Here is a 17212-nt window from a genome sequence, read left to right as displayed (position 1 = left end):
TGTTGTCCACCTTATGTGGGCTGGGAGTGATGTCCACCCTCGGCTCATGTTGTCATTTTTCCTGCCATCCTGGAGCTTCCCCTTGAGTCTGTAAGCCAAAATAAACCCCCCCTTCTTTTTCCCCAAAAGCTGCTCTTGGTCGGGTGATTTCTGCCAGCAATGCGAACCTGACTGCAATACCCATATAGCAATTAGTTTTAACCATATGGCAGGTCAGTATCAAGAAGGAAATGTTATAAAATTAGTACTGTTAATGCTTAGTACCAGATACTCATGAGGATGAGGCAGCAGGACGATCATAAGTTCAGACCATCCTGGGCTACACAAAGAGACTCTGTCTCAAATAATAAAGGATAAAGGGGGTCCAGCTCAGTTGGTACAGTGCTTGCCTAGTATGAGCAAAGTTCTGAGTTTGACCACCAGCACTGGGTATAGCTGTGCATGCCTTTAATCTCAGCACTCTGGAGGTAGAGGCAGGAGGAGCCAAAGATGTTGAAGGTCATCTTCAACTACATACTCAGTTCAAGGACACCTTGGGCTACATGAGAACCTATCTCAAATATGTATATCTGTATCTAATCTATATATAGATATGTATATATATTTGAGATATTTGAGGATAGACAACTATTTTTTCCTGAAAGACACTTGCAATGTTATTTAACATTCACAAAATAAGACTGTCATACAAGATCAACTAACGATATATGTGCTACTTTCTACAGCCTTTTCTCCTCCCTTCCATCTTTCCTTCCTTTCTTTCTTCTTCTTGAGACACAGTCTCGCTCTGCAGCCCAGGCTAGCCTCAAACTTGCAATGTTCCTGCCTAAGCCTCCCAAGTGCTGGGATTACATCATGTCCCTTCTTAGCCCTTAAATCAATTCTAAAATCCTTTACAATATAATGAAACTTTTATCCAAAATGATCTTTTTCGTTTTGAGACAGGCTCACTCTAGCCTAGGCTGTCATGAAACTCACTCTATAGTCCCAGGCTGGCCTCCAACTCACAGTGATCCTCCTCCCTCTGCCTCCCGAGCACCAGAATGAAAGGCATGCACAACCACACCCAACCAGAAAAGCTCTTCTAAATCACTATATAGAGGTCTTCAGACACTCCTGTTTCTTCTTTGTTTTGTAGCAATTGTTAAATACATAATTTAAAATAGAATAAATGTATTTAAAATTCTAATGTGAACTAGATGGCTAACAGCAAGAGGTTGGTCTCACCCACAGTTATTAGTATAATTTTAAATACCTTATAAAAATGATAAAGCGGTACATCAAACATTTCAGCAATTAGTGGAAAATTCCCAGGAGGCTTATAAGAAAAAGTGACAACCTCAAGGCAGCAGGCTAAGAGTGATCTATGGAATGCATCTTGTTCCAGAATACCCTAAAAAATAAAATTAATAGCATTTAGAACCATTAGCCTACTCTGAAAAGATAGCATTCTGATTAGTGAAAGTAAGTGCTTACTTTCTTATAAGACCTTTTTTTAAACTCTGTAAGTTCATTTTTTATTTAAAGCCATCCCTCCAGCCCCACTTTGCTTTTAAAATTTAAAAAAAAAAATTATTTCCTCTTATTTTTCCCTCAAGGTAGGGTCTCACTCTAGCCCAGGCTGACCTGAAACTTACTCTGTGTTCCCAGGCTGGCCTCAAATTCACAGTGATCCTCCTACCTCTGTCGCCTGAGTGCTGGGATTGAAGGTTTGTGCCACCATGCCTACTTCCTCTTTTTGTTTATTTTTATTTATTTATTTGAGAGTGACAGACAGAGAGAAGGAGGCAGAGAGAGAGAGAATGGGCGTGAACAAACTCCAGACTTGTGTGCCCTTTTGTGCATCTGGCTAATGTGGGTTCTGGGAAATCGAGCCTCGAACTAGGGTCCGTAGGTTTCACAGGCTTAACCACTAAGCCATCTCTCCAGCCCTCCTCTTTTAAATGTATAATAAATGTACATATTTAAGAGGTAAACTGTGATATTTCCATACATGTAGCAAGACTCATAAGTTTTATGTTCCTAGCCTAAACTCACAACTTGATCTCTTCCAGTTTTTATAGCTTCTTCTTTGTAGAATGGCTACTTTTTAAACTTATTTGCACATGTTGGTGGGATGTGGGTGTGCCAGGGAATATTGCCACTACAAAGGAATACCAGATGCTTGCTCCACATTTTGCATCCAGCTTATGTAAGTGGCTTGGGAACTGTACCCAGGCTGGCAGGCTTTGCAAGTGAGCACGGAAACTGCTGAGGCATCTTCCCAGTCCTTAAGATTTATTTATTTATATTTTTGGTTTTTCAAAGTAAGTTCTCTCTTTAGCCGAGGCTGACCTGGAATTTACTAAGTAGTCTCAGGGTGATCTTGAACTCATGGCAATCTTACTTCTGCCTCCCAAGTGCTGGAATTAAAGGTATGTGCTACCACATTCAGCTCTAAAATTTACTTATTTATTTATTTTAAATATTTTCTTTTTACTTTTAGTTTTGCTTTTTTGAGAGAGGGAAAGAGTGAGGCAGACAGAGAGAGAGAGAGAGAGAGAGAGAGAGAGAGAGGGAGAAAATGGGCATGCCAGGGCTTTCAGATGCTGCAAATGAACTCCACACGTGTGCGCCCCCTTGTGCACATGTGCAGCATTGCACACTTGTGTCACTGTGTCTGGCTATCTGGGACCTGAAGAAGATTCAAACATGAGTTCTTAGGCTTTGCAGTCAAGCACCTTAACCACTAAGCCATCTCTTCAGCCCTAAAATTTATTTTATTATTTTTCTTCTTCTCCTCCTCCTCCTTCTCTTTTCAGAGAGAAAAAGATAGAGACAGAGAGAGAGACAGAATTTGCATGCCAGGGCGTCAGCCACTGAAATTAAATTCCAGATGCTTGTGCCACATAGTGGGCATTGCAACCTTGTGCTGGCCTTACCTTTGTGCATCTGGCTAACATGGGATCTGGAGAGTTGTACATGGGTCCTTAGGCTTCACGAGCAAGCATCTTAACCGCTAACCCTTCTCTCCAGCCCCTAAAATTTATTTTTTGAAGCCAAACAAAAGTGTACACAACTTCAAAATTATTAAATGTACTTCATTGGTTTATTAAATATCATTCCTAGAAAACAATCTCAGCTGGGCATGCTGGTACACACCTTTAATCCTAGCACTTGGGAGACAGAGGTAGGAGGACTGCCTTGAGTTCAAAGCCACTCTGAGACTACATACTGAATTCAGCCTGGGTCAGCCTGAGGCTAGAGAAAAAAAAAATCTCTTTTCTTTATTTCTCTTTTTATTTTTATTTTTAGAGAACACACAGAGAGAACTGTGCCATGGCCTCAGCCACTGCAATTGAATTCCAGATGATTGTGCCACCTAGTGGGCATGTGTGACCTTGCACTTGCCTCACCTTTGCATCTGGCTAACGTGAGAGTTGAACATAGGTCCTTAGGTGTCACAGGCAAGCGCCTTAATCACTCAGCCACCTGTCTAGCCCTCTTTCTTTTTAAAAAATATTTTATTTATTTGACAGAGAAAGAGGTAGATAGAAGAATGGGCACACCAGGGCCTCTAGCCACTGCAAACAAACTCCAGACACATACACCACTTTGTACATATGGCTTTATGTGGGTACTGGGGAATCAAGCCTGGGTTCTCAGGCTTTGCAGGCAAATGCCTTAACCACTGAGCCATCTCCAGCCTCTGGATATTTATGTTAAAGTCCCATTCAGTCAATATTCAATTTATTCTTGCCAGTTAGGGCTGGAGTAAAAAAAAAAAAAAAAAGCATAATAATATGTTATTAACAACTCCATTAGGTTAAGCCTGAATATCTTAATCCCTGACTACAGAGTCTTCCTCTAAAAGGTGAATGTTATAATATATGGCCTACTATAATGACAAATACTACCTTCTACTTATATGTCTTACATTCATCAGACAAAATTAAGAAGGTTCAGTATGCAATTTTCCTTAGGTATAAATATTATTCCTTAAAACCACACATCATTTCTTTATATAATGGACATTTTTTGGGTGGTAGGGGTGAGGGAATGACACTGTTTTGCTGTGATAATCAATCCATCAGTTAAGGTACTCACAGATAAATCCATGTCTCCCAATCTTTTTTGTTCTTGTTCAATAACAGATTCTAATACTTTATAGTAAAGCATTTCTGCAAAACGAAAATGTTTGCTGGCAATTTCTGTAGAAATAATAAAAAAGTCAAATATAAAGAAAATAAATATTTGTTGAAAAGTAAGACACAGCATACCTCCCTCCTCTATTTGCAAAATAAAATCTGAAAATCAAAGCCATACTTTCTACAGTGGATGTCTCAATTATCCCTAAGATTCCTTAGTACCCTTGTTTAATTTTTGGTTAACTTTTTGAAAGAGTCTCAATCAGCAGCCAAGTCTAGCCTTAAATTTGCAACTATACTCTTGCTTCCACCTTCCAAATGCTGGGATTATAGATGTGAATCACTATGCTGGCCTCTTTACTATTCTTCATGGTAACATCCACATTTTCTAAAACCATGAAATGAAATTTACATACAAAGTTGCATATAAGGGCTAGAGAGATGACTTAGCAATTAAGAGACTTGCCTGCAAAACCTAAAGACTCATGTTTGAATCTTCAGGTCGCATATAGCCAGACGCACAGTGATGCAAGTGCGCAATGTCACACATGCACTACAAGGGGGTGCATGTGTCTGGAATTTGTAGCATCTGAAGGCTTTGGCACACCCATTCTCTCTCTCTCTCTCTCTCTTTGCCTCTCTCAAAGTTAGAAAAAAGAACTTAGTATCGTTCCATTCAGACTTACTCCCTCCCTTTCTGTTGAATACAACAAACAGTTCTGTGCTGTCATCACTTGAGTGTTGAGAGTCCTCCAAAGACCCATGTGCTGAAGTTCTGGTCCCTAAGGGTAGCCTTACTGGGAGGCTATTGGACCTTCTGGACGTGGGGCCTCAGGGGAAGTTCTTAAGTTGCTGGTGGTATGCCCTCTTGGAGGACTGTGAGACCTACCTTGTTCTTTGTTTCTTGGTTCATGATTTGGATCTGCACCATCACACCCTTCCTACCATTACAATTCATCCTTATCACAGGTGCAAAGAATTGGGAACTGTCTACTTGATCATAAATTAGAACTTCCCAAACCAGAAACTGGATAGTTCTCATTTTCATTGTCCCTCTCTCTCTTTCTCTCCGACCCTCCCCCCCTCATCCATTGTTATTGATTGTGAGGCAGGGTCTCACTCTACACCAGGCTGACCTGTAACTCATTTGCACACCAGATTGGCCTTGAACTCATGGTGATCCTTCTACCTCAGCCTCTGAAAACCTGAGATTAAAGGTGTGAGCCACAATACCTAGTTTAAACCTTTTCTTCTAGTAACTTAATTATCTCAGGTGTTTACAGTAATAGGAACTGATGTAATGGGTTCACTATGCCAAATATGTTCCGTTCCAATTCATGACATCATGCCCTCCAGGCCAGAGCTGGATGTGTACCAGCCACAGATGAAGCACCACTAAAGCAAAAAGCAAAATCAAAAATACTCCAAAATCAAGCCGGGCGTGGTGGCGCACACCTTTAATCCCAGCACTCGGGAGGCAGAGGTAGGAGGATCGCCGTGAGTTCAAGGCCAGCCTGAGACTACAGAGTTAATTCCAGGTCAGCCTGGACCAGAGTGAGACCCTACCTCGAAAAACCAAAAAAAAAAAAAAAAAAAATACTCCAAAATCTTAAGCTGTTTGGACACCACTGTGATGCCACAAATTGAAAATTCTATACCAGGCCCTATGTAAAAATATGATAAAGTTATTAGATTATATATATAAGGCATATATGAAATATAAATCTAGTTTGTGTTTAGACTTGAGTTGTATCCCCAAGATATTTCACTTTATACATACAACATTCCAAAACCCAAAAGAATGTAAAATCTTAATCACTTCTGGTCCCATGCCTTTCAGCTGAGGGAAACTCAATCTAATCTACACATCTTCTGTACTTGTTCTTTGGCTGAATAATCATAATACTTATATTTAATTTCCAGTTCATAAGTGAAAATTAATAAAGTGTTGAAAGTCTAACTTAATAAAGATATTAAACTAAAATTTCTTTATTTCTGAGAAGGTTCAAAAATCACTTTAATGATCAAAAAATGGACAGCCATACTATAGCCTTTGGTCCATAGTCATAAATCTTTCCTTATGTTTCTGACTCAGCTACCCAGAAAGAGGTTGGGAGCAAGTTAGACAATATTTAACCTTACCTTTACTATAGTTACTAAAATCCTCATCTGGCTGAAAATGCTGAGAATATATTTCATGCATTTCTTTCAATCTGTTAGCAATAGCTTGGGTTGGATCTCGAGAACATGTCCTAAAAAGGAGTAAGAAATCAATGCAAATGTCAAGTCACAAAGGGATACAATATTTGTAATCTGTAGTTTCATTAATATATGAATATATTAATTTTGAACAGACACTATATGCTTCCCAAACTAATACAGAAAATCTCACACTTTCTAAGGTGGTGGCATTACTGTTTTTAATGAAATGAAGTATTTCTTGTGTGGGGTTACATATTTTCCTACAGTATGTTTAGCAAACTTAGTTCCAAGCCCATTTTATGCTGTCACTGGTCCTCAGCACTAAGATCAAGGCCAGCCCAGGCTGCATGAGTTTGAGTCCAGCCTGAGCAACAGAACAAAACTCCGCTTCTGTTTTTGTTTGTTTGTGGCACTATGTCAATGAGGCTGGCTCAAACTTGTGGTCTTCCTATCTGAGCCTCCCAAGTGCTGAGATTACACCCATGTGTCTGAGCCTGGCTATGTTTAAAAATATAATAATAATAACCTTTTACCTCATCATCTAGACTGGTGTATAACTAGGTACTATAGCTTAGCCAAGCTGACACATAAAATTATCACACCAGGAATAATTTACAAAGAATATATATATATATATATATATATATATATATATATATATATATATATATATGTATGTATATATATATATATGTATATTCTTTGCGTGTGTGTATATATATATATATATATATAATATATATATTATACATATATTACACAGACCAATTTTCTTACTTTTCATATGAGAGAAAAATTACTCATGTTATGCAATGTTATTTATTTATTTGAGAGAGAAAGATGGAGAAAGAGGCAGATAGAGAGAGGGAATGGACACACCAGGGCCTCTAGCCACTACAAATAAACTCCAGACACATGTGCCATCTTGTGCATCTGGCTTTACATGGGTACTGGGGAATTGAACCTGGGACCTTAGGCTTTACAGCCCAAGTTATGCAATGTTTATAGGAGTAAGTGCACACCTGGAATCTTTTGAGAATTGCTCAGTATCAAATTAAGTGGAAAAATAAAAGCAAAATGCTTCTCAATTCAAAAAAAAAAAATGAGGTTCACCTTAAAAGTATGGATTAGTAAGAGTCCAGAAAAACAGTTTTGTCAATGTTAACCACAATAAAGTTTAAGAATAAAGCAGATAATAAAAATATAAAGGAAAAATAGCTCTCTCTGAACTTCAATGAGCCTAGCTATGAAGGGGAAATTATGTATCTACAGCATCTTCTTGACCTCATACATCAGAATAAGCTGGAGTTATACAGGGTTGATTTAATCAAGCCATAAAGGGTCAGGACTAGAAGGAGCTTTAGTCATTCTTCTCACAGCAACTTGGCAAAGTTCCATTCACTCTGCTGTGAGTGTTGTCTAGAGCTTATACTCACGTTGGCTTTGCTCTTGCTTTATTGGAACACAAAACGTCATCAATCTTTTCAAATTGAATCCACCCTTCAAATTTTGTTCAGGTCCAATTTTCTTTATTTTTATTTATTAGAGAGAGAGAAAGAGAGAGGGAGAGAAGAAGAGGAGGAAGAGAGGAAGAGAAACAGAATTGACACGCCAGTGCCTCAGGCACTGCTATCAAACGCCAGATGCTTGCGTCACCTAGTGGGCATGTGCAACCTTGTGTTTGCCTCACCTTTGTGTTCAACTTACGTGGTGTCTGGGGAGTCAAACATGTGCTCGCAGGCAAGCACCTTAACTGTGAAGCCATCTCTCCAGCCCGAGGTCCAATCTTCTGAATGCACCCCTATGAGAGCTCCCATCATGACTGGTGTCCCTTCCCAACATCTTCCCTCAAATTTGAGACAGTCTGGAGAATTTGCAGCCACTGCCACACTGCCACCACTCTCACCCCAGAGCTGCATGTAGCTCACTGAGTTCCAGCAGGAAAAGGGGAAATAGTGAAGTCTCTATACTGTGACTCATGCAAAACTCTACTAATCCACCTGGTGGAAAGCACCCATACCAACCAACAATATGCCACTTGCAAAAGTCACTCTGTACTGGAGCAATGAGGAAACCTCATTGTTACAAGCTTGGTCTGTGGCTCTCTGGTAAGTAAAGATACAATCTAAAATTCATTGAATTTCTGACTTGCAAGTTCCCCTTCCAAAGTGTGGTACAAGAAATTGCACAAGAATTCAACACAGATCTGTGTTTCCAGAGTGTAGCTATTGGTTTGCAAGAGGCAAGTAGGCTTATCTGGTTGGTCCATTTGATGATATCAACTCCAAATGTTAAACAATTATGCCAAAAATAGCCAGCTAGCACACAGCAAATGTGGAAAATGTGCTTAAGAATCCACGGGGGTGGGGGGGAGCTGGAGAGATGGCTTAGCAGTTAAGGCATTTGCCTGTGAAGTCAAAGGACCCAGTAGGTTTGATTCCCAGGACCCATGTAAGCCAGATGCACAAGGTGGTGCATGCATCTAGAGTTCGTTTATAGTGGCTTAAGGCCCTTGCATGCCCATTCTCTCTCTCTCTCTCTCTATGTCTGTCTGTCTGTCTTTCTCAAGTAGATAAAACTTAAAGTTAAAAATTAAAGAAAAAGAATCCACTTGGAGCCAAGGGCAATGGTGCACACCTGTAATCTCAGTATATAAGTGGTAGAGGCAGCAGCACGCGAGTCAAAGATCACCCTCACGTACATGGAAGCAGGAGGACTGGGGTTCAGACCCTCAGCACCTACATAAATAACATGTGGACATGGCAGCCTGCCTATAATCCCAAAGAGCAAGAGGCAGAGACAAGGGGCCCCCAGGGCAAACTGGCCAGCTACACTAGCTGATTAGACAAGTTCCGGGTTCAACAAAGAGACCCTCCTTCAGTAAATGGAGAGCAATTCAGGAAGACACTCAAAGTCCAACTCTGGCCTCCACATACCCATACACTACCACATAAGTGAGCCCACACACAAACACAGAGCACACACATGCCAAAAAAATAAATAAATAAAATAGGTATTGGCAGTGTAATTTTTGAGTGAATTGTTAATCTAAGTGCAAAGATATAAAGCACTCATGCAAGTCAAAATGCTTTAGTAAATAAGTTCAAAAAGCCGGGTGTGGTGACGCACGCCTTTAATCCCAGCACTTGGGAGGCAGAGGTAGGAGGATTGCCGTGAGTTCGAGGCCACCCTGAGACTCCATAGTGAATTCCAGGTCAGCCTGGGCTAGAGTGAGTCCTTACCTCAAAAAACAAACAAACAAAAAAAAGTTTCAGCAGTTTAACTTTATAGCAACTATAATTTTAGCTAATATTTTTAATTCATAAAGAAAATTAACCAGGTATGGTAGCACATGCCTATAATGCCAGCACAGGCAAGAGGGCGACCCACATGTTCAAGGCCAGTCTACAAAGTGAGTTCTAGGCCAACCAGGACGTCATAGAAGACCCTGCCTCAAACTAAACAGGCTGGGTGTGGTGGTACATACCTTTAATCCCAGCACTTAGGAAGCAAAGGTAGGAAAATTGCTGTGAGTTTGAGGCCAGCCTGAGACTACATAGTGAAATCCAGGTTAGCCTGGGCTAGAGCAAGACCCTTTCTCAAAAAAGCAAAACCAAAAACAAAAAAAATAAACAAAGATTATAATTTTATTTTAAAATATGTAATAATAAGCCTATTAAATTTTTATGGACAATTCCAGCATTTTAAATTTTTAAAAAGGGGAATGTCTTATCAACAACAATTAAATGGTATTTATAGCATTTTTATCATATAGGAGATTCCATCCATTCACTATGCTTTTCTGAGTTTTCCTGTATGTTAGCACATTTTTTTTGGTGGTTTTTTTTTGGGGGGGGGGTTTCAAGGTAGGGTCTCACTCTAGCCCAGGCTGACCTGGAATTCACTATGGAGTCTCAGGGTGGCCTCAAACTCACGGCAATCCTCCTACCTCTGCCTCCCAAATGCTGGGATTAAAGACGTGCGCCACCACACCCAGCTGTTAGCACATTTTTGTTAGTTTTCATATTTGAAACAGTGTTTCATGTAGCCTGAGTAGGTCTCAAACTCACTATGTAACCAAAGAGAAACCTGAATTCTTAATCCTCCTGCAGCCACCTCCTAAGTGTGGGATTACAGGTGTGTGTCAGGCTCAACCACATCATGTTTTCTGTCTTCTGAGTTATCCCTATGTGTTTGCTATTCAAATACATTAAACTGTTTGTTTGTTTTGTTTTTTTGACGGCCTCACTCTAGTCCAGGCTGTCCTGAAATTCACTATGTAGTCTCAGGCTGGCCTCAAACTCTCAGTGATCCTCTTACCTCTGCCCCTCCCCCCCCCCCCGCCCCGCAAGTGCTGAGATTAAAGGCATGTGCCACCACACTCAGCTTACACTATTTTTTAGAGGTAGCCTGGTGATTTATTACACGGGGTATAGTGTAGTCACCATCATTATATCACATTAAAAAAGTCTGTGCAAAAGCAAAAGTGATTGTCTGGTTGTTTTCTACTTAAGTAGTCTTTTTTTTTTTGAGTCAGATCCTTATTTTACAGCCTAGACTAGTTTCAAACTTATAACGCTCCTGAGACCTGGGATTACAGATATGGATCATCAGGCTGGTTACTTATACATTTCATATTGCTATATCTTCTATTAACCAATAAGATTGGATGTGCAATCAATGTAAAAGTGTTAAAGGAAAAACTAAGGCCCTGACAGTGAAAAATTAATACAAAAATTGGAAACTCATCAAAAACCAGACCCTGGAAGGCAGATAGGGCTCCAACTGACCTGAGGATCTGTTCCAGCTTCTCACTCGGTGCATTTCTGAGGCCTGTCAGCATGCTGTGAAGACGACTCAGGCTATGTGCAGCTGTGGAAGTAGGGGTCGCACAAGGGCTGCTCTCTTGAATATACCTCACACCAGTCAGTGGGGTGGAGATTCTAAGTGCTTTAGACTGGAGAAGAAAAATTAAGCAGAATTCTAAAAACTCATTTAGGTCAAAATGACTTTTAAATGCATCCAAAGAAGAATTAAAGACATTAAGACTTCAGACTATTAATAAATTTTAGCAACTCAAATATTGCTAGAATTTAAACATAACTCTAAGAGCAACCATGATTCAATAAAAGCCCATATAAGTATCAAAGTAGCTTTAGAGAAGATAAACGTTCCACAAAAGAGCTCTCATCATGCTTTTTGTCCCTCTGCCTTTAATTACTAGACTCCATTACAGATTTTCTCCCTGAAGTGGATGGGCCTTTAGAAAAGCAAGCTAGTCAACATTCTTGAATATATAAATGAAAAAATAAAATGATATACTAATGAAAAAGAATTTAAGTATGAGTACATATGCTAATAAAATGGCTTTTTTAATTTTTCAGAGCAACTCTGAAAGGTTTTTAGCATAATCACATTTTTTAAATATTTAAGGGATGAAGAGATGGCTTAGCAGTTAAGGTGCTTGCTGGGGAAGCCTAAGGACCCAAGTTTGATTCCCCAGGACACACAAAAGCCAGATGCACAGGTACTGCATGCGTCTGGAGTTCATTTGCAGTGGCTAAAGGCCCTGGCGTGCCCATTCTTTCTCTCATAAATAAATAAAAATTTAAAACTATTCAAAATACAGTATATTTCTCCGAGTATCAAGTGTATTCATTGTAGACTTTTAAGAACACTTAGCAAAGTTTTTATTTGGCAACTGAACATCTATTCATTCTCTACATATAGGAAACACAGAAAATCACTACACAGAAATAAATCTATATGCATTTTGTATGCACTAATAGAAGAACTCAGACCTTTTTCTTTCAAGAAAATTCAGCCTGGGCTGAAGAGATGGCTTACTGGTTAAGCGCTTGCTTGTGAAGCCTAAGGACACCAGTTCGAGGCTTGATTCCCCAGAACCCACTTTAGCCAGATGCACAAGGGGGCACATGCATCTGGACTTCGTTTGAGTGGCTGGAGACCCTGGCATGCCCATTCTCTCTCTATCTCCCTCTCCCTCTTTCTCTCTCTGCCTTTTGCTCTCAAATAAATAAATAAAAGTAAACAAAAAAAAATGTATAAAGGAAAATTCATCCTATCATCTCAGGTCAATACCATTATCTAGCTAGATTAGGTGCATTCAGAAGGCTGCTCCTTGCCTTGTCTTGCCTTCCTTCCTTCCTTCCTTCTTTCTAAATTACTTGATCTATTTGTGATGAGAAGAAGGGTATGTGTACGGGTACACCAGGCCCCGTGCCACCACTGCACACATCTGGCTTTACATGGGTACTAAGGAATCAAACCTGGACTGACAGGCTATGCAAGCAAACACCTTTAACTACTAAACCATCTCTCCTGCCACCTGAGCTTTCTTACAGCCATGTCTGCACTAGGAGAGAAAAACACCTCGTACGCATAACGCAGAATGAACGGTAGTCAGCAGCGCACCAGCAGCGTGTGACAGCGGCAGTACCCAAGTGCGCAGACCCAGTCCTCAGGGTCTGCAGGCCTGCTGGGCCTGTTAACGTTATAAAAGCTGAGCTTTTGTTTCGTTTTGTTTTGTTTTTCGAGGTGGGGTCTCACTCTAGCCCAGGCTGACCTGGAATTCACTATGTAGTCTCAGGGTGGCCTCAAACTCATAGCGATCTTCCTACCTCTGCTTCCCAAGTGCTGGGATGAAAGGCGTGCACCACCACGCCCAGCAACAGCTGAGCTTTTTAAGTTCCTTGTGCATTCTCACCTAGAGGGTTCTTCCTTTCACTCAGGTATAAGTAAGGAGAACATATTATATCAAAACATCAGGATATAAAGTCAAGACAGAAAAGTTGGTATGCTCCAGAAATCTGCCTTTAGACTCCTCTTATTGACTCATCCTGCTAGGCAACCTCTCTTTATTTCATGATATTACAGGCCACTCACATCTTGGCAGATCCATAACAAATGTACACAACCCTGACCTCTCCAGGAACCCCAGTGATGAATGTCTAAATTATCCGCTGAGTCTACTAGGATGCCGAAAAGGCATCACATGAAACATACTAATAACCTTCTCTTAAAATACCATCCACAGACTTGCTCTTCCCACTCAGTAAGTATCTCCACAGTAAATATTTTTGAATAACTACTAAATGACAAGCACTGCACACAATACTGAGCACAACCCTCCTGAAGCCTTAATTCTAACAGAAGGAGACAGATAAACAATTCCTTCTACTACCTACTCAGTGTCAAGCAGTAAAGAATACTAAGAGGAATGGGGAGGTAATATGATGGAGAATGGAATTTCAAAGGAGAAAGTATGGGGGGGGGGAAGGGAATTAACACGGGATTTTTTTATAATCATGGAAAATGCTAATAAAAATTTAAAAAATAAATAAATAAAAAATTTAAAAAAAGAGATGAAGAATACTAAGAGGATATTAAGAGCAGCGTCAGGAGAAAGTAAGTCTCAGGTTTGAAGGATATCAGAGGCTATTATTTTTTAGGTGTTGTGTGTAAGTATGTTCATGCATGTGACTGTACACATGGAGGCTAGAGGACAAACACAGGTATCGTTTCTCAGGAATGTTGTCTATCTTTTGTTTACTTTTGAGAAAGGGTCCCTCATTGGCCTAGACCTCATTGGTTAGGCAAGACCAGTAAGCCCCAGGGATCTACCTGACCCTACATCCCCAGATGGAATTACAAGCCTGTTCCATCACACCTGGGCATTTTCACATGGGCTCTGGAGATTATATCCAGGTCTTCATGCTTTCACAGCAAGTATTTTACCAACTGAGCCATCTCCCCAGCCCAGGGACTAGTATCTTATAGAGCAGTTATCAGAAATCAAAAAGAAGTGAGGATAAGGAGTAAGCCCCAGATGTATCTTGAAGAAACCGGTTTCAGGCAGAGGAAGGAGCAAGGGCCAAGGCTCTGAGTCAGCAGCATACTAGGAAGGGATGAAGAATAAACAGAGATGCTAATGAGCATGAGTAGAGTGGGTGAGGAGAGCAACAAGAGATGAATCCGGAGACAACAGGGCCAGACCCCCTCAGAGCTCACAGGCACGCAATTATTCACCCAGCAATCGCCAGCAGTTTCTCTCTCTGACATACTAGTCCAATCTAAAACCCTATGGATACTTTCTCCAAATACAACTATTTTTGTAAACCAAGCCACCATGAAATACCAGAGTTAGCTCCCTACTTTCCTTCTGCCCCAGCCCCACTTCCCAAGACCTTTAAAAATGTCCATTAGATCACACAAGGGTCATTTTTCTCAAAACACCCACTTGGCCAGGCATGATGGTACACACCTTTAATCCTACCATGAGAGGCTGACACAGGACTGTCCTGAGTTTGAGGCCAGCCTAGGACTCCAGAGTTTAGGTCATCCTGGCTAGAGTGAAACCTACCTCACACAAGGGTGGGGGGAAAACACCCTCTTAAAAGTTTTCATACCTGCTCCCTTCACTGTATTCCACTCTTCCCTCACACTCTCTTCCTACCAGACTGTCGTTTTCAAAATGTGTCCCCAACTCACAGCTTTGCAGTTCTTATTCTCTTGGCTTCAAATATTTATTCCCAGCTCTGTCGCAGACTTGCCTCCTCGATTACCACAGGTCTCTGTTAATACTACCTCCTCAGAAACACCTTTCCCAGACACTTCATCCACAATGACCTAAGGCATATCCATGCTGCCCTGCTCCAAGTACTTAGTGGGGTACTCAATTGCCCTTCCCTTCATGTATCATCATCCAACATACTGTATATTAACTCTGGTTAACCAACTGTCCATCTCCCCACACTAGAATACAAGCCTTTTTAGAACATGGTGCTTTTGACTGTTTTGTATACTTCTGTGATATAAAAATAAATTTAGATAATTACTAAATGAGTCTGGAGTAACGGCTCATGCCCACAGTCCCATCTTTTGGAAGGCTGAAACGTGAGGATGATGAATTTGAATACAGCCTGGGCTATACAGTGAGACCTAAAACCAAAAGAAAAAAGAAAAAGAGAGAGAGAAGAGGGAGGAGGACGGGAAGAGAAAAAAGCAGTAAGAAGGAAGCAGAAAGATTTTTCATATTATTAAATGAATAAGCAGACAGATCTCAAGTCTGAAGCAACTCAGTTACAGGGAAGGGAAAATCTTATGTGCCATCATCCTAAAGTTACTTTCACTTCAACAGAATCCTCTTTCTGTTTTTCTTTTTTCTCTATCTATTTATTTGAGAGAGAAGGAGAGAATGGGGACGCCAGGGCCTTTAACCACTAAAAATGAACTCGAGACACATGTGCCACCAAGTGCATCTGACTTACATGGGCTCTGGGTGATCAAACCTGGGTCCTTAGGCTTGGCAGTCAAGTGCCTTAACTGCTATGCCATCTCTCCAGCCCTATTTTTCTTTTTCTTTTTTTTGCATGTGTGTATTATGTTCAGTGTGGCATGTATATAATGTCTTGTGCTGTGTGCACACGTGTGGACGCCATAGGATATCAGGTGTCCTACTGCTCTTCCACTCTGGTTTCTCAAGACAGAGTCTCTCACTTGAACCTGGGGCTGTCGTTTCTTCAGTCAGACCAGTGAGCCCCAGCAGCTCTCCTATCTCCACTCACCCCTCACAGGACTGGGATTATAGGCGTACATGGTCAACCTAGCTTTGTACACGGGTGCTGGAGATCAAACTCCACCCCTCTCAGGCCCTCATGTCTGTGTGGCAAGAGCTCTTACCTACTGAGCCATCTCCCCAGCCTCAACAGAATTTTCTTAAAAATTGACTGCAAATTCTTGGGTCCTGCAGTCTCTAAACCAAGTCACCAATCCAGAGTCTTTTAAAAGTAACGTTTTCTAAATACTCCCTATGTCCATCTTGCTGCAGATTACATACCACTGCCCATCTTTCCAAAATCAAAGGCTATCAGAATAACACATATGTTCAAGTTCACAGTGAATTCTCTTCTCAGACCTAAACAAAACCTTTGAAAGTTGAAATTAACAAAAGGCAAATCAATAAGGTAACTTTTCAGCTAAGACAAATATGACGAAGATTTTCTCTTTTCGAACACACACAGGAGAATGAGAATAGAACACAATCCAGCCTTGTCCAGCCCCATATTTCCACTTTGCGCACCTCACCTTGTCAAAATGCTGCTGCAGGATGTTTTTCATCTGCACTCTTTCAGCACTCTCTGTACCTGAAGCAGAGCTCAGACACCGGGAAAGTGTTCCAATCTCCTCTTCCGCATCCTCTCCAAGAAATATCCGTTCATCCAAATTCCCAACAGATAAAACATACTCCTCATAAGCCTTAGTGATGGCTTTACTACAGAGGAAGAAAAAGAAGACAAAATATAGTCTCTACAGAGCTGCTATTTCAGCTAATGTGTCAGACAACTTATCTCATTTTTAACTTAAAAATCTAATAACTTGTTGAAAGTTAGATTTTAGTAAAATAGCTATTCATTTTTTAAAATGAAGAAAGTAAAGGCTGGAGAGGTGGCTTAATGGTTGAGGCGCCTGCCTGCGACGGCTAAGAACGGGTGTTTGAATCTGCAGGTCCCACGTAGCCAGACGCACAGGGACGCAAGCACTCAATGTCGCACATGCGCACAAGGAGGTGCACGCATCTGGAGTTTGTTCAGTGACTGAAAAGCCCTGGTGTGTCTATTTCCTCTTGCTTTCTTTCTCTCTCCCTCTCTCTGACTCTTTCTCAAAAAAGAATTTTTTTTTTAATTGAAGAAAATAAGATGGGCACTTCCTTCTCTTTGTGTATCTAGCATATAGTGGGTACATTTAGCCACAATGCTTCAGAGTTGGTGCCCTGGACCTACCTGCCTAGAACAAGCTGATAATAATAAGTGTCCAATAAACTCAATCCATGAATTGAAATAGAAATAACAGCAAATCTGGGC

The 17212-nt window shown here is 40.7% G+C and overlaps 1 protein-coding gene across 3 annotated transcripts in view; it reads right to left on the bottom strand.

Annotated features, from left to right (window-relative positions):
- The window catches only part of Rbl2 (RB transcriptional corepressor like 2), a 72692-nt gene that overhangs the window by 31860 nt on the left and 23620 nt on the right, over window positions 1-17212 (bottom strand). For all 3 annotated transcript variants that reach the window (XM_004664858.2, XM_045150434.1, XM_045150441.1), the window contains exons 8-12: window positions 16437-16623; window positions 11120-11286; window positions 6270-6379; window positions 4087-4190; window positions 1256-1393 (exon numbers count right to left, since the gene is read on the bottom strand). In XM_004664858.2, coding sequence (XP_004664915.1) covers window positions 1256-1393; window positions 4087-4190; window positions 6270-6379; window positions 11120-11286; window positions 16437-16623 — 706 coding nt within the window. The remainder of the gene's footprint in view (window positions 1-1255; window positions 1394-4086; window positions 4191-6269; window positions 6380-11119; window positions 11287-16436; window positions 16624-17212) is intronic.

This window comes from Jaculus jaculus, chromosome 1, assembly GCF_020740685.1.
Source record: "Jaculus jaculus isolate mJacJac1 chromosome 1, mJacJac1.mat.Y.cur, whole genome shotgun sequence".
NCBI classification, from domain to species: domain Eukaryota; kingdom Metazoa; phylum Chordata; class Mammalia; order Rodentia; family Dipodidae; genus Jaculus; species Jaculus jaculus.
The sequence above is the reverse complement of the archived record's forward strand: the minus strand, read 5'-3'. Positions and strand labels throughout refer to the sequence as shown.